This window comes from Takifugu rubripes, chromosome 8 (genome assembly GCF_901000725.2).
Source record: "Takifugu rubripes chromosome 8, fTakRub1.2, whole genome shotgun sequence".
Lineage (NCBI taxonomy): Eukaryota > Metazoa > Chordata > Actinopteri > Tetraodontiformes > Tetraodontidae > Takifugu > Takifugu rubripes.
Window position 1 is genome coordinate 15,625,364 of NC_042292.1, and position 22,881 is coordinate 15,648,244.

The 22,881-nt window shown below is 48.6% G+C and overlaps 1 protein-coding gene and 1 long non-coding RNA gene across 4 annotated transcripts in view; one reads left to right on the top strand and one right to left on the bottom strand.

Moving 5' to 3' along the window:
• Positions 1-22,881, bottom strand: part of LOC115250713 (uncharacterized) — an 82,722-nt gene that overhangs the window by 3,299 nt on the left and 56,542 nt on the right. The gene's annotated exons all lie outside the window — the stretch shown is intronic.
• On the top strand, positions 1,601-20,705 carry cyp26b1 (cytochrome P450, family 26, subfamily b, polypeptide 1). 3 transcript variants are annotated; one of them, XM_029840452.1, is made up of 8 exons: positions 1,601-1,966; positions 2,489-2,779; positions 11,950-12,174; positions 16,178-16,296; positions 16,379-16,535; positions 16,612-16,767; positions 17,523-17,807; positions 17,943-20,705. In XM_029840452.1, the coding sequence occupies exons 2-8, from the start codon at positions 2,576-2,578 to the stop codon at positions 18,333-18,335; spliced, it is 1,539 nt and encodes a 512-aa protein (XP_029696312.1). In that variant the 5' UTR covers positions 1,601-1,966; positions 2,489-2,575; the 3' UTR covers positions 18,336-20,705. The 3 variants fall into 3 exon arrangements, with proteins under 3 accessions (XP_029696312.1, XP_003966921.1, XP_029696313.1); XM_029840453.1 differs by having other exon boundaries at positions 1,603-1,754; XM_003966872.3 differs by having other exon boundaries at positions 1,601-2,779.

Sequence of the window (22,881 nt, forward strand, 5' to 3'; positions counted from 1 at the left end):
TTAAGCCTGTTTTGCCGATGGATTTACGTGTACGTAACATCCAGACTAAGGTTGAAAGTAATCCACAGGTCGCATACATGGTTCCCTATTATATACAGGACATTAAAGGAATCCCACTGGGCAGGGAAACAGGCTGTGACGCTTTCATCAATATTCTAAATGAAGGAATCAGTCGGCTCCCTGTTTCTGGCGGGGTGCCATGTGCTCCTGCTCCGCTAGGCGGCACCATTGAGCCGTTTGCGGAGGTCGGGATTGATGCTCAGAAAAGAGGGGAGAATAGGGGCGAAGAGAGGGATAAAACACTAAGGTACGAGGGAAAAAGTCCAAACTGTGATTAAAAATCTGGTCGCGCTGCAGCGGGGAAGGGAAAGACAAGTTGATCAAAGGGGGGGGGGGGGGGGGGGGGGGGTGAGTCATAAACGTAGAGAAACTCGGATTATTCCAAAGAAATGTGGGTGAATCAATCCAGAGAAGAGAGGAAGGAATGGGAGGAGGACAAACTGCACAGGTGCTGTGCATGTGCTGCAGCCGTGGTCGGAACCTCCTGCTCCGTCTGTCGGCTCTATACGAGCCCCTGAAATGCCCGATCACAGCCAGAGGAGCTAATTGAAGCCAGTCATGTTCTTTGGACGGGAGGTGGCTCCGCGTTCCCCCGCGTCTGCCTCCGATTGATCTGATTGTTTTCCGAAGACTTAAGGGAGTCGGGGGACACGTGGCCCGGGGACAGCAGCTGGAGTCGAACCTGTGACCTCTCGGTGAAACGGAGCCCTGAATCAGGCGGTTCATGGGGGGGGGGGGGGGGGGGGGGGGGTCTGTAGAATTTATGCGTCGGGAGATCAGAAGACAAAGAGTCTGATCAGATGGCCTCAATCAGCCACTTTGTTCAAGTCGTCATATTTATTATTTCTGTTTTATGTCCCGTGAGCTCGACTTGAACACACGCATTCATAAATAAATGGGTCGCTCGCGCTTGGAGGGTGGGGGCGACAATCGAGGAGCAGGATAAAAAGCGCCCGCGGCTCGACCGATATGTCGACCCCTGCGCAATTTGGGGAACAAAAACGAGTTCAATTTATGTCCGTGGCCAATTTCCCGTGATGCACCGAGAGAAAACACAGAAAAGCCGCGTAAGAACTTTAAAAAAGAAAAGAAAACTCGCTCCGGGCGGCGCGCGTAAAGGCGCGTCTGGAGACCAACCTGAGCAAGACGGTGGAATCTGCTTTTAAGTTAGAGTCTGTGCAAAGACGAGTAACTCCTGACGCGCGCACGCCCTGCGCGGAGACACAGGTCATAAACGTAAACTGCTGCCCCCCCCCCCCCTCCCCCCTCCCCCGTTGGCGCTCCGCCAGCGGCAGCACGCTCCAAACCTCGACTCCTCTTGCGCCGCTTGCCGCTCACTTTACGTCACCCCTCCTTCTGAGAAGCGGGAGGGAGGGGGTGGAGAGGGAGGGGGGGGGGTTCTCCAGGAGCTGAAAGAGGTGGAGCAGAGAAGAGGGATGGATGGAGGCAGGGAAGGGGAGGAGAGGGGAGGGGAGTCTCCCCACGCTCTGGAGACGACGCGGGAGCGAGGTGGGGTAAGAGGGGGGCGACGGGAGCCCTTGGCCGCCTCTCCGAGTTCCAGTTGCCTCCGCACTATATAAACACTCATTGGTGCCACACACTCGTTACGCACGTATCCACACACACACAGAGACACTGAGGTGACTTGTAGGAGAGAGAGAGAGAGAGGAGGGAGAGCTTCCACAAACTGAAAGGTACACAGAGGAGAGAGGGACGACACAAAGTAAAAAGGAGGAGAAGGAGGACGGAGGCATCTGAGCATCTCCTGCGCACCTTTTACAGCTCGCACGGATCTTAATAGTTTTGCGCTTCTTCTTTTAAAAATTATTTGCGCTGAGACAAATACTTTTTTGGAGAGAAAAAAAAAAATCAAACATTTTGATTTTCCAGGTTCAGGGAGAAAAACGTGAGTTCTGGGAGAGTTCTCCTGCTTTTCTCTCCCTCCGAACCAGGTCGTTTCATCACTAAAGATTTCAATACTGCTCCAGTCCGGCTCCGCTTTTTTTGATTTTCCACGTGTTCAAACTTCCGCGTCACCTTGAGATTTATTATTTTTTTTAAAAACCTGCCTTAAAGTCTCACGTTTAAACCCGATTTTAAGACACCCACTTAAACCAGGGAGCAAAATGAGATTTCAAACAGAACAGCCCAGATTCCCGAGTGCTGATTCCAAACCTTTAAGTTATTAAGAGTTCCGTTGGTTCATCAGCGCGACTCACCTGTAGCATCTCCGCTCCGCGCGCACGCCGATTTGCACTTTTTTAACGCAACGCAGAAGCAACTTTGTGTCTTTTAATCTCCTTTTTATGAAAGAAAAAGTGAATTTCCTCTGAGAACCATCTGTTGCCGCGTCCGCGAGACTTTAAAGCAGCGCGGCGCTTTGACAGAATTAAAGATTTGATTGAAATCAAACTTTTGCATCATTTAGATTCCTCAGCCTTGGTAGTTTTGCGCGTCTTTGCGAGCGCCTCCCAGACTCCAGAGACAGAGGGAGAACCCCGGGCTCTCCATCACCATGCTGTTCGACTCCTTCGACCTGGTCTCGGCTCTGGCCACGTTGGCCGCCTGCCTGGTGTCCATGGCCCTGCTCCTCGCCGTCTCCCAGCAGCTGTGGCAGCTCAGATGGACGGCGACGCGGGATAGAAACTGCAAGCTGCCCATGCCCAAGGGATCCATGGGATTCCCCTTCATCGGCGAGACCTGCCACTGGCTCCTGCAGGTAAGCGGGAGGGGGCTCGGGAAAGCGGGGAACGGGTCCCGGTACCCGCGCAGGGTCTTTGTCTGTGATGAAATCACTCTTGTCTGTTAACCGATGTGTGTTTAACGACTATAGAGACTTTTTTTTTTTTAAAGTCTGACTTTCTTCATCAAATATTTACTTTTTTTAATACACCGCATTGGCGACTGCGCTCGTTTAACGTGTCCGCCAGAAGTTCCGGATGCGCAGCGCTGATGCACATGAGAAAAATCTGTCTGCTCATACACATTTTCACACTTGGATGCTCAGCTGGTCCTGACAAAACCAGTCAACCTCCAGTCCGGGCGTTAAACCAGTTCATCCAAGCAGGTAAATCTCCATTTTTCCCACGAACGCGTCCTAAAGTTACGGCGATTCATTCATATCCGCGCGCGTCTCTGGAGCACAGAGCGGCTGCTGTCCGCGCACAGGCAGCCGCGGGAGCACAATTCAGACCTTCACTTCCCCTCTGATTAGTTCATGGCTCTACAATCTGTCTCCGTCGTGGCTCCAGCCGGCGATCAGATCAGCGCGGTGTTATCACCTCTGACCGGCCGCGGAGGGGCGAGAGGCCATCAGTCATATCAGATGTGGCGGCGAGCGCCTCCGCGCAGAGGTCGGACACAGTGCACCGTATAAAAGGGCCGTAATTTCCTTTAAGACTTCTAATTAAAATTCAGTGTTGAATATCCGGGGAATTCTGACGCGCGACGAGTCGCTGCGTCCTCGCTTGAGGCGCAGTGCAATTAGAGAAAAGGATCGTAAAGTTGCTGTTGGAAAATAAACTCTTTAATTAGGGGCGCTTTAAATGCCTTTATCAGCCGACTGATAAGCGGACTTTTAAATAGTCAGAACGCTGAAAGAGAGAGAAGGAGAGAGGTGGAGAGCAGCGGGGGCTGGAGGCGCGGAGGCGGCGTGCGGAGCTTGAACTCCCGGTGCTCCTCTTCGTTACATCTGACACCGAACGAGACGCGTTCCCGGAATGCACCAGAGGACCGCGGCCAAGTTTATGTTGGAGGTGGAGAGGGCGCGCGCGCGCGCGCGCGTGTGTGTGTGTGTGAGAGAGAGAGAGAGTCCTCTCAGATAGAGGAATCGAAGGAGAGGACGTCTGGTTTTATGAGGACCAAATGTCCCCAGAAGCAGAATAAAATGTGCAGGGAGCTGATGTGAAAGAACGGGGTGGGTGAAGGCCCCAGAGCCCCTCAGCTGATGTAGAAATGTGTGCTGGAGCAGCAGGGGGGCGCTTGGCTGCAGCTCAACACCCATCTAAGAAAAAGAGATGGACACGGATCTAATGGGGAGTTCCTGGCCAGGTGCTGGTCCCTGTCTGCGCTGCTGGTCTGATGGTTGAGGTGCTGCAGAAGACCTCTGAGGGCAAGTTCAAGAAGCAGCAGATGTCGGGGTTCCGGGGCCGTGTTGATCAACAGCGCCAAGGCAGATCAGACTTCTTTATTGTCTCCACAAAACCAAACCCCAAAAAAACCCACCAATGGTCAAAGGCGGCGCTTTGGTGACGTTAACGCGGGTCAGCGGGTGTCGGAGAGACACCAAACCTGGCAAAAAGCTGCACGTTGTACATTTAAAATCCCCTAAAAAGGGGCCGCGTGTGATTTGAAATTCAGCAACAGGCAGCACGGTGCTCCGTGTCCTTTAGCGGTTCTTTGCTTTGGATGTTTAATTCGGCGAGGTGGCCAGAACGCCGCCGATGGTGAAGAAGGGAGCGTTTTGTCCTGGTTGCTCTGCGGCCACATGCAAGCGCAGCATTGTCCCACGCTCATCTGATTGGGTCTTATCTCCCTCTCTGGCTTCCCTCAGCTATGTTCTCAGCTAGTTCCTACCTGTTTCCTTCTGCTCAGAATGCCAGATTACTCTTTGAAAAGGTATCTGGACAGCGCAATCGTGTGTTGAAACTCGCTTAAGCTGCTTTAAGGAAGTGTAATGATCCCCCCGACTGTGGCAAAGTATTTAAGGCGATTCGAAATGTGAACATTCCTAATTCACGTTTTCTTCATTTCTCCCCTCCGTGACTTCTTTTTCCCCTGGTTTTCTAAATAAACGCTTAAAGTGTGGCCTCCTATACCATATATTTATAACGTCACACATGTGCAGCGGCGGCGGCGGCAGCACGTTTCTTTGACGGATCCATTTTAAAGCAATCTGCAGTTTATGGTCACTCTGCCAAAGACCTGTCTGCTCTCATTAGGAGCTGCAGGAGCTTTCTGAAGGGACTGTGCCAAACAGGAGTGTTACTACTGAGCAGCGCGCGTGCACACACACGCGCACACACATACACACACAGCCACTACATGCGGATTCAAGCATATATCAACACAGCCGCATTAGTCCAGAGCAGATATTTTATATGTTTTTCTAAAAGGACGTCTACACGCACCCATTAGTCCACACATTTGAATTAAGACACTTCAAAACCAACAATACAGCTGCCAACTTCACTTTAGCTGCAGACGAACGAGGGTGTATTGAACCCTCCGTTCTTATCCAGACGCTCGGGCAAAGATGTGTCTTCAAATAGAACTGATTTGCGTAAAATATGTGCTGCAGTAAAGAGAGTTGAGGGAATTATTTGGCCATAAGTCAAATCCAGAATTCACATTAGCTTAATTGAGAACTTCAAAAATATAAACCACTACCCTCTCCAGCCACTTGGGGTCGCTAAAGTGCGAAGTTCCTTTGAGGTTTTAATAAATGGTTTTGAAGAGGTTAAAACAGGAGTGGGCCATGTTTGTACTTGTGAAGGTCATTTATACAGTCTCCCTGGCTTCAAGGGTAGTTTTTAAAACTTTAGCAAATAGCCAATTATGTATCTCATATGCTGCAAAAGCCCAACATTGGCTCTGACACATGCACCGAGTCAGGGTCAGAATGGAGGAAGACGACACAGAGACGCTTCAGTGTGTGCTCTTAAGTTGGTGAACGAGCTCCAGACACACACATGCGCTGCAGCACGTACTCACTCAAGCATCCACAACCAACAAATGGGTGAAATTGGTGAATTGACAATGTGCAATTTGATTTGCGCACCAGTGCTTTGATTAGAAGATAAGAGAAGCCGGGCAGAGATCAAAGGCCAGCACCACTCTGCCGGTGGCGGCGGCGGCATCCAAACCTGTCCGATTCCTCTGCTTTGCAGAACACACGGCATGTTGGTTTGGAGGCGGATTGCGCCTTTAAGCTGAGACAGAGCAGGGATTGTATAGCCTGGTGGCTTCATCTGCACTGAGATTCCATTACTGCGGTCCAGCGCGCCGTGTGCTACATCGCTGTGGTTACACACAAACACACACGGGCTAAATGGAAATACTATGAGTATATGATCCCATCGGCACTAGTATAGACATGTGACAGACTCCAAGAGGATTCTTTTGACATGTATTAACAGATACTCGATAATCCAAAGTGGATTTTATCGATTTGGTTTGTACATGTGCTCTTGGCGCTCCCTTAACTTTGTCCAGATTTCCATCACATTTTACACTCGCAGTTGGTTTAGGAGCGGTTTTTCTTGAAAACCTTGCTTGATTTGGAAAGCAGCTGTTGCCGAAACCCGAAAATCAGGATGATTTAATAACAGCAGATAAGGCGTGCGTCATCTCCACCAACCCAAACCAGCTTTCACAAATCAGAAAAACCTCAAAACATGCTGCAAATAATCCCGTATGAGGCGGTTGGTCACGGCGGCGTACGTTCCGATCGCTCTCTGTATTTATATCTCGGAAACATGTAAGAGGACAGACAGTGCAGCATCGTTTTAAACACAAACACGGCCGCATCAAAGATCTCAAACGCCGCGCCAGTCCCACCTTAGGAAACAGGACATGAGCCAGACAAAAAAAAGGGACATTTTCCCTTGATACCGTCTGGCCAGGTGACTCACCAGCGCGAGACAAAGGCATTCACGTCAGGGACTTTCTTTTAATTTATTTTGGGCTAAATTCTTCCTACAATTAAAGGAAGCGGAGATGGATCCCGCTGTTTAAATAATCACGCCGCAATCATCAGCTCATCTGCTGAGAGGGTTTCTCCAACCGTTGGCGTCCGCGCGTTCCTCAATAAACTGTAAACATAAGGCAACATCTTACGTTGATAGGTGATACACGTGCACAGATGTGATCGTCAGAGCGGCTCTGAAACCAGCGGTCTTACTTTCATCACGTTTGTTGGTCAGAAACCCAAGGCCGGACCAGAACCGTGTGTGTATTCACTAGCGGTGTGTGTGTGTGTGTGTGTGTGTGTGTGTGTGCCAGGGTATTAGCTGGGGTCCCGGGGTGAGTGCTTAGAGAGTTCTGAACAACCATAATCTCCCTCCCTATAATGTCCCCAGGTCAGGGGCCAACCCTCTTCCCCTCTCTCCCTCTCTGGCTGCCTCTCTCTGGGTTTTCTCGGGTTTTTGGCCGACCCGTCTGAAGGCCTCTCTCCTTAATCCGTCCTGTTTTGAAACGGGCAACCGGTCCATCTGCGCCGTCCCCCTCCGCCACGTTCTGCTGTTGGTGCTTCCCGCTATCGAACTCTCTCCTCTCCCATCCCCCCCCCCTCCATTCTTTCTTCCTCCCCTCTCTCCTTCCTTTTCTTTCTCCGCTCCTGCTTTCTTATTCCTACCCTCGCTCCTTGCCTCTCTGTCCTCCTGATGTGGCGGCGTGACCGCAAAGGGACGGGCCTCATTGTGGAGCGGAGGACCTGTTGCACCATTCAAACGCACACACAAATAACAACCCACACACTGGTGTCTTGGTGTCTCTGGCACCGGCTGAATGATTGGCAGCTGAAAAGAAAGAAGGAATTCCCTCACAGCCTTTGACCTCGTTTCCTCTCTTGCGTAGCGCTTTTGCTGCTTTTTCACTTCTCATTTTTAACCTTTTTGCTCGAGTCCCACAGCTTGAGCTGCTATCTGGGGGACGTGTTTGGTCCCTGCTTCTGAGCCGCGTTTCACCTGTTATAACGGGCGCTCTTTTGTTTTTTCTTTGCGTTTGAACGGCGTTTGGCCACAACCTTGGCGCCCTAGAGATAGACAGAAAACAGATGCTTTTGGGTCAACAATCCACCGTTTGGCCAAATTTTCCATCAAAACAAACAGCGAAGCAGCCCCACAATGACGCACTGAATCTTTTTTTTTTAAAAACGTTCACAAATGAGAATAAATATTAATCAGAACAATTGTGCTGACAAAAGCAGTTTCAGATTATCGCCTTTGATAGAGGAGATTGTCTCGGAATAAAGTCGTTCCTTCCTTGATTTGCACAAACAAAATGTTTCTTGGTTTATTTCAGCTGCAGACAAGCAATTTCTTTTTTACACGCAGAGTAAATTTCTCAAAAATAATTTGGCAAACACAAGAAAGATCACCTTTAAATCAACCACGCCGGTTACTCATGCGTAGTTCTCGCACTAGCTGTGTGTGTGTGTGTGTGTGTGTGTGTGTGTGTGGTGGGGGGTGTCTGCTCCCAGAGCTGCGACGCTGATCCGAGTAAACATTATTAGCTGTGTTTTTTTGTCTTGCCCTAATAAAAGAGTTATTTGTCGGACATTTCCACCGTGCTACAAAGGGGACATTTATAAGCCCAGGCCCAGGTTCGCCCCCAGGCCAACCCCAACAGAACAGATGGCGGTATTTTTAGCATGGCTGCTGCGTTAGCTACGTCTGCCCAGACATTGTGCGCGAAGGAGAAAGGAGGAGGAGGACATGGAGACGGAGTTTATTGTGTACAATGATGATCCGAACTGCTCTGAGAAGTGTTACATCAGTGGTGTAACGCAACAACACTAACCCGAACCCGAACCCTAACCAAACCCATTTTAACCTGCCGGGATTCTGAAACTCTGCTGTATTTGATGACGAGGACGCTGCTCTGGTTTTCGTCTAAATGAAACTCGCCCTCCGAAAAATGTACGTGGAAACTACGAGACTTTTCATTGGGGAAGTGTTGACGTTACTCATTTTAATATATTGCATTTTGTGGCTCGTTGGAGGAAAGACTACATTTAAAATTAAATAAAATAATTTTTAATTAGGTTGGACAGGAAGTTTACACCATTTCTCTCTGGGAAATAAAGTGCTTATCCTGCACAAACATTCAAAATTAAGTTAAAGTGACTTTTATTTATTAGTCCAAACCCGAGTGAAATGTCACATTTGAATTAAAACATTCTGTTTTCACAAACCTTCTGGCTCGGCTCAAACGTGCACATTTAGGATCCGTTTGCGAAGCGCAGCGCGTGATTACAGTGAAGAATCCTGCCCTGAACCTCGGAGGGAAAGCGTGCGGTTATGCATGTGTTCTCCTGCAAGGCGAGTGTGGCGTCATTACATCACCACTTTTCCATGCCCGCTCTGTGTCTGAGTGTGTTTTGCCAGATTTGGGAGTGGGCAGGGTGCACCCTTCTCACCTTTTTTGCTAAATGTCATCCAGACCAAACCCGCGACACACATATCTCAGTCTAGCCTGGCAATTTCTGACTCTTTTACTTTTTCCCTTCCTCTCGTGAGCCGAGGATGAAAGTGTTGAACAGGAAACCTCAGCGAAAGAGAGCATCGCACAATCACAAGTACACAATCAGCCCAATTGGATGCTGCATCTTGGAGTGTGAAAGGGAGCCTTGTCTGGCTGCCTGAGGAACTCCCTTCGAATTGGACTGCGTGTGTGTGTGTGTGTGTGTGTGTGTGTGTGTGTGTGTGTGTGTGTGTAGGACTGGCAGGCAGACATACTAAACCACTCGACATCCATGTGGCAGCAAAATGCAGCTTGAAAAACAACTGCACTCTTACATGCACACACCCCAAGGGCTCCAGAGGCCAGCCAGCAGCCTGGTGTGTGTCCTGGTGTGTGAGTGTGTCCATGTGTGTGTGGGTGCCAAGTAAGAAGAGGAAGTGTACAGGAACTGTGAAAAGAGTTGGGGGTCAAAAGTGGTACACAGACAGCTCGCCAGAGAAAGAAGCAAAAAATGCACGATGGAGATTAGGAATACGTACAAGTGTGGCGTTCTGCTCTAAATAGTGTCAGAAAATTGGTTTCAAATTCAAAGAAATCTCTCGCTACTTGCTAGAGACTGAAACCACACAAGCAGGATGTAGCCGAGCAGGCGAGGCGCAGGAAACCAGAACGCTAGTGTCTTCACCTCCCGACAAAGGCCTCGACATCTGAAGAAGCTTAGCGGTAGCAGTGACAAACGCCGCCTCAGAGGTGGGGCCCGTGGGCCCGAATGCTAATTAGCAGCACTTTTCATCTCCAAAACGCAGTCTGGCAATCGGACGTTTCAAAGCAACGTGAAACAGCTCACAGAGCTGCGAAGGAGCTGAAGCATCTGTGCTCAATTTAGCTCACACAGAGAAACATCGCGACGTGACGTGGAGGCGAGAGAGGGATGAGCTGCCGCCAGCGACCCCAGAAAGAGGACGAGGACGCCTCGCGGCAAGAGAAGCGACATCGGCCGCTTCTGCAGAGCCCGATGACGTCACGGTGAATCCGAAGGGTGTCCGGCGAACACCTGGGATGCCAAAAACGTTGTTCCGAGGAAGCATAGCAGCACAATATGCACAATCCACAGAAAAAGCTCCTGCAGGGAGTTAAGACCAGAAGTGTTGCATCCTGGGAAACGCAGTTGGATGAACGTCAAACTAGCCGCTCATATTTGTAAATGTACTAATCTGTCTGACATGGTTATCCAGAAATTAAACATTTGATTCAGACACACACATACGCAAGTCAACTAGAGAACCGACGATATGTCACTTGCGTATATTTACATGTTCTCGTGTGTGCGCGCTTTGCATTGGTACATTTCTATTTTCCCAGGAGTAAACTGGGGTCAGACCAGTTAGTGTTGTCGCAGTCATTCGCAGTCCGGCCTCCGCGTGTTTGTTTGCTTTGCACATTTTTGTGAATCTGCGCTATGTGCACATGCATGTGTGTTTTCACTGTAGACACATGTGAATGGTGTGTTTGTCCGCCAGCGCTAACGTTAGCGAGCGCGTGCATGTGTGTGTAACACAGTAAGCTGCCCACGGGCTGATATATATTCTTTTCACTCAAACAGCCCATTTACAGTTCTGAGGTCGACTCCCTCTAGCTCTGCTGTGACCCAGACCATTTAGGGGTCGGCGTCAAAGCTGAACTCAGGTCAGCTTGCTAACTGACTCCAGCTCTGGTCCTCTTGGGGTGCACCCACAGCCGGCAGCTCGAGCTGGAGGACGGGGGTTCAAATGTGAGCGCCAGGGTGCTTCTGGTTGGATAATTGGCTAATTGAGGACTTTTGTTTCACCGGGTTTGTTCTCTCCGCACGTCAATCAATCCCGCGATTGTTAACGAGTGTGAACGAAACAGATCCATAGTCGGCTTCATCGTGACCGTGTAATGTCTCCCAGAAGGGACCCCCACGGAGGCGGACCTCTTTAAAACACCTAATATTCTTCTTCAGGCCTCCAGAAAATAAACTCAGACGGAGCCGTGTTTGGTTAAACTGGTCACAGCCTGTAGCCATATGCAGGCCTCCAACAAGGGGGTCAAGCCTGCGTGCGTGCGTGCGTTTACGCTGTTGCTCGCTGTGTGTTCAAAGATGAGCCCTGGATACGTTTGCGCAGGATCTTTTTACATCCCCTCATGTTGGAGTAAACTTCATTTACTGTACACGACTCTGGGACGGCAGCCTTTGACCTGGAGCGTTGGTCGCTTCACGTTAAAGCTGAACTCTGATCACACCCTGAAGGCATCCCTGAGCCGTTTTCATTGAATTAACCTTGTGTACGAGGGCTCCCTAAACATCTGCGTCTCCACGTTTACTTTTGGCTCCGGGAGCCCAGATGAGGGAAATGCAAGTAACTTTTAGCATGTGGGGACTCACCCAAAACGGTCTGTTTGGGCCCCAAACCACAAAGAGAAGAAGTAGTTACTGGGGAGCTTTTAGAGGTGAACATCAAAGCTGGATCCTAAAAGGCTGGTTCAAATTTATGGCCAGCGTAAAAATCTGTCGTAAGAATCGCTGCCGAGCTGAAACTGGAAGGCCTTTTGCTTACTTTTTGTACCCATCCCATGATAGTGAGGGCGGAGACACTGATGATGCCCTGTTGGTCCCAAAAACTCTTGTTAGCATCCTAATTTTACCACCTTTTATTAAGCCCTCCTCTTCGCTTCTGTTTCTAGGGTTCAGGTTTCCACGCGTCTCGGAGGCAAAAGTACGGGAACGTGTTCAAGACCCATCTGCTGGGCCGCCCTCTGATCCGGGTGACAGGTGCCGAGAACATCCGGAAGGTGCTGATGGGCGAGCACACGCTGGTGACGGTGGACTGGCCTCAGAGCACCTCCACCCTGCTGGGGCCCAACTCGCTGGCCAACAGCATCGGAGACATCCACCGCAAGAAGAGAAAGGTCAGCAGCACGAGCGGCGTTATGTCTAAATCTGAGCCCCCGGCCCCGGAGAGGCGATCTCTCCTTTTCTGTGTTTCCTTTCTATCATTCTGTCTCACTTTTATTTCTCCTTTTCTCTTTCTCGTGCCAGGACAATTTCAGGTAATCAGCCACTTACCTCTCCCTCCTATTATCCGTTTTACCCGAGGCAAATACCTCTCCTGCTCTCTCTCTCTCTCACGCACTCACGCACTCACACACACACACACACACACACACAGCCCCAGAATCAGAAGCAGGGAATGCTGTGTTGTCCTGTAAATTAGTCTCCGGGCTTCTCTCTGTAGATCCTCCGAGAAGGAAGAAGAGGAAGGAAATCTTTTTTTAGATGGGTTTCAAAGTGAGGGGAGCGAGGTCAGGTTTCGTTCCCGAGGTGCCCGAGGACAGTGAGGGGTCGGCTGGGTCTAATCTAGGCCCTGATCCCCTGGCCTCTCCCCGGAGACCCTGGCACTAACCTCATGTAATGACCCCTGATTAGGAAGCCTGCCTCCAACACAGCACAAAGAGGGGCTTTCACACACATACACACACACACACACACACACACCTGAACATTCCTCGGCCCCTTAACACAAAAACAGCTATACAAAGAGTGATGCTGGTTGTACGCTTTACTGAAGTGTCATTGAGTAGGATTCAGATCCAGTGCTTCTTACACAGTCGTGGGGGTTGTTGATGGCTGCGTTGGGATACTTCCACAAAATCTTTGGTGAAATCTTTTATATTTAGTGAAATTCAGAAGCCCAAACCCTGATAAAAGTTTAACCCTCCTGAAGCAAGTCACAGATTAGCAGCTGTGTGTGTGTGTGTGTGTGTGTGTGTGTGTGTGTGTGTGCTGGCAGTGCTCCTTCCTGTTTTCTGGGTAATAAAAACTGCATTAACAGACAGAAGCAAAGCGGCATCAACTGAGAGAAAGAATAATTGACTGGCATGGTGTCTGACCCACTGGACCAGAACTCTTCTGTGTGGTGCGTGTGTGTGTGTGCGTACGTGCGCGTGCCTTTGCTCTCCTTGCGGTTTTTTGTACGGAAAAACAATCTTCACACAGCACATTAGCTTTTGGTGGATCAACAGAGCCAGCCAGTTTCCATATAACCCTGTGTTAAGCTAGGAAACTAACTCCCTCAAAGAGCCACAGCAGCAGCCGGGTTTTCCACGAGGGACCAATCAGAGCCAAACGGGACCAGACAGACTCACACACCATCCCTGAATGAAAGCAAAAGATCAGAAAATGCATATCCCTGATCCTACGATCTGTCACCATAGAGACAAATATCTGCAGGCACCAAATATGAGCAGAGCAGCACTAAAGATGCTCCAGCGGAGACCCGATGGCGTATGGTAACTGGAATACGAGATGTTGGCGCATCTGTGCAAGCCTAAATTCAGAGAAAGAGGAGAAGAAGGAATCAAAACTGAAGCTGTTGAGTTTTTTTTTTTTTTAAATACCGCACTCAATCCTGACGCGACCTGCGCTTCTGCTCACTGCCAGTAGAGGGCGTCGCAAAATCTGAGCCCTGGCCTGTTCTATCTGCAGCGCTCTGATGTGGAGGTTTAACACATTATCACTGCCAGGCAGTTTTCCTGTGATAGAACAATGATCTAGGTCCAAATTCTGGACACAGTCTGCAACATTAACATCAGAAAGGTCGTGCGGGCATAATTTAACTGAGCCTGTGCACCGTCTCACATTAATTCTCCCCACTGTTTTGCATATTTCCACAGTATATTTTCCCTGAAGGCAGCAGAAATTTATTTAACAGAATGAAATATAATATATTTACAGCTTGTCTGACAAAATGACACTTAATGCAACTTCGATGCATTTGTGTATCACAGGTCCTAAAGACGCTTCCTTAAAATAATGGTACATTCACCTCCTGTGCGTTAAATCCACCAGAGTTTCACACCTAAAGCGTCTCAGCGTTCACAGAGCAATCGTCTGATCCTAAGGGAAGAAAGGAATAGACTTTTTAGAAAGAAGGATGGATGAAAAGGGCAGGGAGAGACGGGAAAAGGTGGGAGTAAAGAACGAGGGAGAGAGAGGGAGGGAGAAAAGGAGGGCAGAGGGAAGAATAAAGGAGTATTTACATGTCTGTGGAACCAGCAGCTCGCAGCACTTTCACATAATTTAAGACATATGGACGTTATTAGGACGACTGTGTCTGTGTGCGCAGGAGACTGGGAGAGTGTGTGTGCGCGACAGCGTGTCTTTGCGCTGCGAGCTGGAGAAGACAGTCACGTTTTTGTGGTCTAGCAAATGACTGTTGTGCCGAACAATCTCCCACACCACAACCGCCCCCCCTCCTGCGTGGAACGTGGACTGTCCCAGAGTGACACTGCGTAAAAAAAACTTTGATTGGTAGCATGTCTGTGTGTGTGTGTGTGTCTGTGTCTGTGTGACCTGTAGTTACCTTCCAGAGTCTGTCGGACTGAAAGGCTGGGCCTGTGGTACCCGAGTCTTGCTGCTTGTGTGCGTGTGTGTGTGTGTGTGTGTGTGTGTGTGTGTGTGTTCTCAGTCAAATTGACGAGTTACAGATAATCAGAGGGGTTAAATGGCTAAATTCACGACAACACAAAGCCTTTTCTCTCTTTCTGAGATTGATCAAACGACTCATGAAAGGTCAAAAAAACGAGCGGCTGATTGAGTTGGAGTTGAACCGTATTGGTCGTATCCAAGCCAACCACAGAACTGGGGGGGGGGGGGGGTGTGTGACATAATCACCAGTGAGGCCGTAGCCAAACGAAGGCCGAACCTATGGTCAAACACCCACGCTGGCTTTAACCGGCTCCCCAAACCAGCTAAACCGACCGTCTAACAACCATGACGGCCTCGTATTTCTCGGGCTGTTCTGAGGTCACACGGTGCGTGTAATCCCCTGAGGTGAGGGGTGGCCGGCAGGTCACGTAAACCGATATGACAAGTATAGATTCTGGGTGTGGGCCGGCACGCTTCCATACTGTAGCAGCTGATCAGACTAGCGTTGAGCTAAAAACACAGAAACCTGTGCAGTTGTTGGGAAAAGAGCACATTGAAGTCAAAGTTGATGCCCGACTGATGGTTTGGTGGCTGAGACATCAACCTCAACAACCACACGAGCCCCCACTGGCCTGAGTTCAAGTCCTACTAGAAGCTGCTCCCCACGAACCCCCACCCATCCAAGGCTTGGCTACCCTGCCCCCAATTTCCAGCCGTACTGACACATTTGGTCTAGTATCAATAAGCTGTCACAAATGTACTGGAAAACTGAGGAAATGAACAAAGTAATGATAGAAGATTCTGGGCATCTGTGTAGGAATAAAAAATGAAGACAATAAATGAAGCGGGTGTCTGATCGAACAGACACTGTTTGTTCGCCTCTAATGCAACAATCGAAAAATGTTCCATTAGGAAAAATAAAATAGGAAACATGTGTATGGAAATGACAACTGCTGCAGGAGGAGAGGCCAGCGTTATAAATTCAGGAGGGTTTAGACAGTCTGCGCCCGTCAAAATCGGCGCTCAAACACTCAACGGTTACGCAACTTATTGAAAATAAGGTGAATAAATATAGAAAAACATGCACTCTCGGCCAGCCCGCTAACGCTTTCACTCATGTGAAATGTTCCTTGCTCCCTCTCTGAGGGCTGTTTTGGTGGGCAAATCTCAGACCGTTACGTGTTCAAACAGTCCTGACGACTGGTGACGGATTCCTACAAAGAAATACTGCGACAAGCAGCCAAGGCCGACTTACCCCCCCCCCCCTTTTTTTTTTTTGCTCTTTCTGCCTGTCAGTCTAATTCTGCTGACTACAGGGGAAAAGCCTCCATAACCTATAAGTCTCTGCAAAGGAGAGAGAGCGGGAGGGATTTGAGGATTAATTAATACTGAGCACAGAGAAAGAAAGAAGCAGCAAGTAAAAATCTATAGAAATGTCTGCGTGCAGAGACGTGACGCGACGTGCCTCTCGCTGTGTTTCTACAGGTGTTTGCCAAAGTCTTTAGTCACGAGGCCTTGGAGTCCTACCTGCCAAAAATCCAACAGGTCATCCAGGAGAGCCTCCGCGTTTGGAGCTCCAACCCTGAGCCCATTAACGTCTACAGGTACGCTGGGAGGGGGGAATCTGATCACAAGAGTGTAAATAAAAGCTCATCTTGGATTCTAAGTGTGCTGCCCACCCCGCAGGGAGAGCCAGCGACTGTCGTTCACCATGGCGGTGAGGGTGCTGCTGGGGTTCAGGGTGTCCGAGGAGGAGATGAAGCATCTGTTCTCAACCTTTCAGGACTTTGTGGACAACCTCTTCAGCTTGCCCATAGACCTGCCATTTAGTGGCTACAGGAAGGTAAGCGTGGAACCGCTTATATGTCGCTGTGACCAGCTTTCACTTGGATATCAACCGGGTGGCTGCCGCTTTGCAGGGCATCCGTGCACGAGACACCCTGCAGAAGAGCATAGAGAAGGCCATCAGGGAGAAGCCGCTGTGTTCCCAGGGGAAGGATTACAGCGACGCCCTGGACGTTCTGATGGAGAGCGCCAAGGAGAACGGCTCCGAACTCACCATGCAGGAACTGAAGGTAGCAGGACGCACTCGTGTTTATTTACAAGCCGTGTTTCTACGGTGACGAACCCGGCTAAACACACCTAACGTGATGTGTCAGACAAATAGCTTGCGACACGATGCGCATCCCTCTAAAATCCGCCTGCATGGATGCTAAGCCGATAGCCATCGGCAGATAGTAGCGCACACGCTCGCGGACAGGCACACCCTCTATTTACCTATTAAAGTAATTCAGTGGAATTTTGTGGAAACTCAACTCTCTGTGGTTTCTGGGTTAAGTCCAGGGCCAAAAATAAGTCGACGCTCCTCCTACGAGGAGTCTGAAAGAGGCCTCCTGTACGCACACACATACTGTATATAAATACACACTCAGAATGAACCAGGGAGCCCTGTAGCAGAGGCCCAAGCTGCAGCACTTTCCTACATCTCAAGACATGCAGACACACTGTATATACCACACGTACGTAGGCTGTGGCCAAGATGTGTTTTGACACAGATGATGGCAAATGAGAGGTTTCTAATGAGAGTCGTGCTGCCCGACCTCACTGTTATTTATTCCAATACCTTAATAATGGGTCTAGCACAGCGGGGTTGAGGTTCTTATTGGATCCCAGCGCAGGACTTTTGAGGAATTAAAAGCGGCGCACTTGTGCTAACCTGAACTGGCTTCTGGGATTTACGCTTTTGCGGTGTTGTCGTTGAACAAATGGGACGCTAGGCCTTCCATGGTCGGATCCAGCTACCGATTCTTAACGACCTCTGGTTCCATAGGAGTCCACCATCGAGCTGATCTTCGCAGCCTTCGCCACCACGGCCAGTGCCAGCACCTCCCTCATCATGCAGCTCCTCCGCCATCCTCCGGTCCTGGAGCGGCTGAGGGAGGAGCTGAGGGCCAGGGGTCTGCTCCACAACGGATGCCTGTGCCCTGAAGGAGAGCTGAGGCTGGACACCATCGTGAGCCTCAAATACCTGGACTGCGTCATCAAGGAGGTGCTGAGACTCTTCACGCCCGTGTCGGGCGCCTACCGAACAGCCATGCAGACGTTTGAACTCGATGTAAGTGGCTAAAATCTTCTCTCTTTTCCTCCCAGTAGTAATATCTCACCCACTGCAGGGATATCCCACGTGTCGCACAGTTAAAGCCCTCAAAATTTCACTGCTGACAAGTTTTCACTAACATTCTGGCTACAGGGGGTGCAGATCCCAAAGGGCTGGAGTGTGATGTACAGCATTCGGGACACCCATGACACCTCGACTGTCTTCAAGGATGTGGATGTGTTTGACCCCGATCGCTTCAGCCAGGAACGTGGGGAAGACAAAGAGGGACGTTTCCACTACCTGCCCTTCGGCGGCGGCGTCCGCTCCTGCCTGGGGAAGCAGCTAGCCACCCTCTTCCTGCGTATCTTAGCCATCGAGCTGGCCAGTACCAGTCGATTCGAGCTGGCGACCCGGCAGTTCCCCCGCGTCATCACTGTGCCTGTGGTTCACCCCGTGGATGGACTAAAGGTCAAGTTCTACGGCTTGGACTCCAACCAAAACGAGATCATGGCTAAGTCTGAAGAGCTTTTGGGGGCCGCCGTCTGAAGGGCCCTAATAGTCAGGGGGAGGGGGGGTTTAAAAAGTCTTTACGCAGAAGCTTGTGAGAATGGAAGAATTTCAAACTCTTTTTCTTCTCCAACTTTGTTCTGCACAGTTGGAGGGTCCTTTTCAGACTAAAAGAAAAAGTCTATCCTCGCAACTGGTGATGATCAGGACTTTCCTCTGAGAAACAGAAGCTGCCAAAAAGTTCTTAATCAATCTCTCGTCTGTGTATTTTTAAAGAACATTGTGTATTAAAAATAAAAGCTATGTAATATAAACTGAAAGAATAGATTGTGCACAACCGGGAGAGGGAAAGATGTATGCTAGTTTGAGGAAATGAAGGATTTAGATTAAAAAAGTAAAGGCATTTGTGAGAGGAAGGCATGATGGATGAAACAGGGTATTGGACCATCCAATATATTTTAGCAGTCGGCTTGAGCTAAATCAAACCCCGAGAACCATCCAGCAGGGTCAAAGATGGACAAAACAAACTGAAACTCTGAGTTTTAAACTGAAAGATCTGACATAAATAGCAACCGATAATTAAAAAAAAAAAAGAATTAAAGAAAAGAGACGAGATTGTTCATGGTACTGCTTGGGGGAAATTAACGTCGGAAGACGCCAACATTAAGGCCTTTCTTTTCCTCAAACTGAAAATTGTTCCCATCGTGAGGTTTACCAGTACAAAGGATTTAGAGGCATTCTACTGTGTCTTATTATATTTCTATCTATTGAAAACTTGGACCAGTCATTTCTTCCCACTTGCTGTCCGAGAGCATTAGCCTGTATCCTTAGCTTAGAGAGATTAGTGCAGCAACGCTGGTGGTGGTGTGAACTCAGGTGCAGAGTTTACTTGCTCCTTGTCGCAGCGGCACTATTTCGGCCTTTGCAAACACATTTTCGGCTTTCTGTCCCTAACTGATCCAACAGGCGGACGCACCGAGAGCAACTCGCAATTAGCGTCACATAAGCTAAAAGTTTCTGAACTGGGCTCGAATAGCAATGAGGTCTTTTTCTGCTTTGTTAACCCGAATCTGTGCGTAAGCGCTCTTGGATGGGAACTGGCTGCAAAGGGGACACGTTAGCAGCGGATTAGAAACGTCCCAGGGTTGAGGGGGAGGTGGGGAAAGAAGACCTCCATACATGCTGCTTCAGTGTTGCTCTGTCTTTGTGTTGTGTGCGTGTGTGTGTGTGTGTTGTTCTCGTTTCCTGTCTACTTGGGGCAGCAATTGTGATTTTGTGGTGAAGGAGGCCGTTGCTGCTCGGCCAGCCAATGCTCAGAATGCAAAACAAAATCGATTCCACGTTCTCGGTAACTTTATTTGCTAGAAGAGATTTATTGTCTGAGGTGATTGCACAATCAGGACTGTCAGAGCTTTGTGCGCTTCATAAATCTGGGGAGAAATGTTTGATTTCTCACGTCTCATGTTCGTGAGACTGAACTCTGGGACCCGTCGGCAGAACTTTTGGACATTCTAGAATCTCCATGTCGGGGTTGGACGCTCCGAAGAAAGACTTGAGAGAAAGAGAAGGACCATGCTGAGTTTCAGGGATGGCGCTTTTCTTATTGGACGTTTCTGTGGTCCAACAACTCTTTCTACCAACCACACCACTGATTTATTCCCTTCAAAAGAAAGAAAAACTATATAAAATTGAAGTTTTGCTGCTTTACTTATGTACATTTTTAATTAAGAGTTCTAGAATGCAATAGATCACATCGAGTGAGATTTGCCATTTCTTTTTTTTTCCTTTTATATATGAATATTAGCTGATACGGGCAGTTTGTGAGAGCAAAAAGAGCATTAATAGGTTATAATGTACATTAATTTGGATGATCTTCCTCTCTTTAGCAAGCCATGGAAAAAAATCAGCTGCGTCTACTTATAACCTAATCTTAAAGTTATTGTATGATTAATATTGATGTTATAAGATATTTGAAATGCTATTTTTTATTCTGTTACAGATTTAGAGTTTTTAGCCTAAATGAGAAGGTTTTGGTAAATATTGGATGTATTTAGAATGTTATGTATTGCAGTTATAATGTAAGCAGTGATTAAAATGTTAATATTTTTAATTTGATTACTGTATTAATTATTTGTTTTGGTATCCAGACTTATTATCAGTGCATTTTATTTGATATTAATAATGGAAAACAGAAAGCACTTGTGAGGTTTGTTTATTTTTTGAGTGCCGTGCGACTACACTTCCTCTCATCCGATGGGTTCTTTTTCTTTATAATTGTACATAATATTTGTATTTCTTTTTACAGGAAAATAATTAGACATGATACAAATGTCCTTCTACTTCCATTCCTTTTTTTGCTACTGTGATTGTTAATTGTACTCCTGTAATAAACTATAAAGATAAAAAAAACGGTCCCAAATCTCAAATACTGTAATCATCACATTATAGAATGCTTTAGCAGCTTCTACACTGAGCATTACCATGAACACCACCTTGAACTGATTAAAAAAAGGGGGGAAACTGCATCAAAACACGATGAACAAGTACTCATCTGTTTCCATAAACCACATTAAACACACAAAGACGACCATAAAAGGCTGCGCAGGCATGCAAAATGCAAATGAGACAGCTGGCAGCCAGTCTGTGCCGGCCAGATCTCAAAATATCATGTAAATCCGAACAGTTGGGACCTGTTGAGGGTGGGTGGGGCAGAGACGTGCGCCTTCTGTCAGAGGAAATAAACCGGAGCAGTAAAGATAAAAGTTCCACACATCTGATCCTTAAACGCAGAGGCTGCATGCAGGAGCGCACGCCCGCAGGGGATGTTGGGAAACACACGACAGATTCAGACCTGCGCATGACGGCCCGTCTCAGGACGGGAGGAGACCATCCAAGTCTGCCCACGGTTTAGTGGCTCCCAGCAGAAACATTTACTTATTCCCTAAATGTATCAGAAAGACACTTCCTGCCCTGCAACAAGGACTGCTATGAAATTCCCGGGATGCTCGTCATTGGGATGAATCGCTTCAGCTTGGATGACAGATCAAAGATTACGCACACGCATGTGAAAACAGGCACGTTTGTTTACGGGACTGCTTGTACTCATAATTTACTCACAGGCTTACTCATTTGGCTCCACTAATGTGCCGGCGGGAATAACGCAAGACCCCTCGTACCCGTCAGGAACTCTGTGAAAAGTCACATGTATAGATGGCAGGTCTGCTGTGGTTGTGGCAGCTGAGTTTGTGGAAGGTGATATCGTTCCGGGTCAAAAAAGGAAACCAGAAATAGCCTTTGAAGCTGGAACCGCTGTGTACTACATGTTATGACAGATATTGGTTTTCCCGCAAGTGTGTCCTTATCTGAAAGACGCAACCGTCCATTACAGGCTCCGTTTCGCTATGAGGTGTGCGACCTCTGTTGCGGTAATCCGGGGTTTCCCTGCACCCGCGAGTGCTGCCGTTGGTTGGTTACTTCCGTCCCACCTCTGTGAAAGCTGCCACCCTCTAGGGCGAAGAGCGTCCAAAATAAACAGGAATCTGGCGCTTTGGCCAGAGGAGACTTTTCCAGTCAGTGTCAAAGGCAAGGTGGGATGTTCCATCTTAGTCACCACCATTGTGTTCTGGCTTTTACTGGCTGCCCTGTCAAGCTTTGGGATCTTATCCCAACATTCCCCAATTAGCAGAAACTACAGTAGATTTCTTCAGTTCCTAACAAGTATTTACTAACAAGTGTTTACTTAGAGAAAGGAAAGCGGCAGATTTGCTGCGACTGATTGCTACTGAATGAGAGATCGGTGAGAGATTAGCAAGGACGGAACATCGGAAGGCAGGAGGAACCGGTGGGAGATAAAAATCACGTTGTAAATAAACTCCAGGGTTCTAACGCAGGTGTGAGGGCGGGGCCGTGAACTTCAGGTGAACCCGTCACCGCGCGTCAGAAGTCCAACACGCGAGTCGAACGCAGTTCACAGAGCGGGCACGGACACGTGCAGGCACACGCCAAAACGCAGCGTTTCCATACGCTGCCGAAGAACGATGAGAAAGTGTAGCTGCTTCATGCTTCCAACCCTGTTCTATGCGTTGGCACATGACATGGCTGAGGGCTGCTGTGATTTACGAGGCCCTGCAGTAATAAATGAAATTAGGAGCCACCTCAGAGATGCCGGCTATGAATTATTGATCAAGGGGGTAATTATGTATGAATTAAGGTCAAACAATCTGTGACATCACTTTACTGATTGCCGGCAGAAGCTCAGGCTATTGATTCACACAGCTCGGTGTGGATATTGAATTAAACTTCAAATCAAATTCATTTTGATGCCTAAACTCCCAGGAAAAACCAAAACCCTTTTAGGGAAAACAGAGAAACAAGAGGAGGGATCCCTCTCCCTGGGACGGAGGGATATCCAGAGAACATCCCAAAATATCAGCAACATATCTACGTTCATTATAAGTAGAGATATAGAGGCATGAAGAGAGGCATCTTCAGATGTCCTCATATGGAGCTCTGGGACACGCCACCTTCCACATCTCAGAGGGACCACATCTGGAACTGGCAAGATCAGAGGAAAACAAGACAGGCC

What these genes read in the sequence shown, in the direction of transcription:
- cyp26b1 (XM_003966872.3), top strand. Translation starts at nt 2,576, where the DNA reads ATGCTGTTCGACTCCTTCGACCTGGTCTCGGCTCTGGCCACGTTGGCC. An exon ending in CCTGCCACTGGCTCCTGCAG is followed by an intron (nt 2,780 to 11,949) that starts GTAAGCGGGAGG and finishes TTCTGTTTCTAG; the next exon opens with GGTTCAGGTTTCCACGCGTC. An exon ending in TCCACCGCAAGAAGAGAAAG is followed by an intron (nt 12,175 to 16,177) that starts GTCAGCAGCACG and finishes GTGTTTCTACAG; the next exon opens with GTGTTTGCCAAAGTCTTTAG.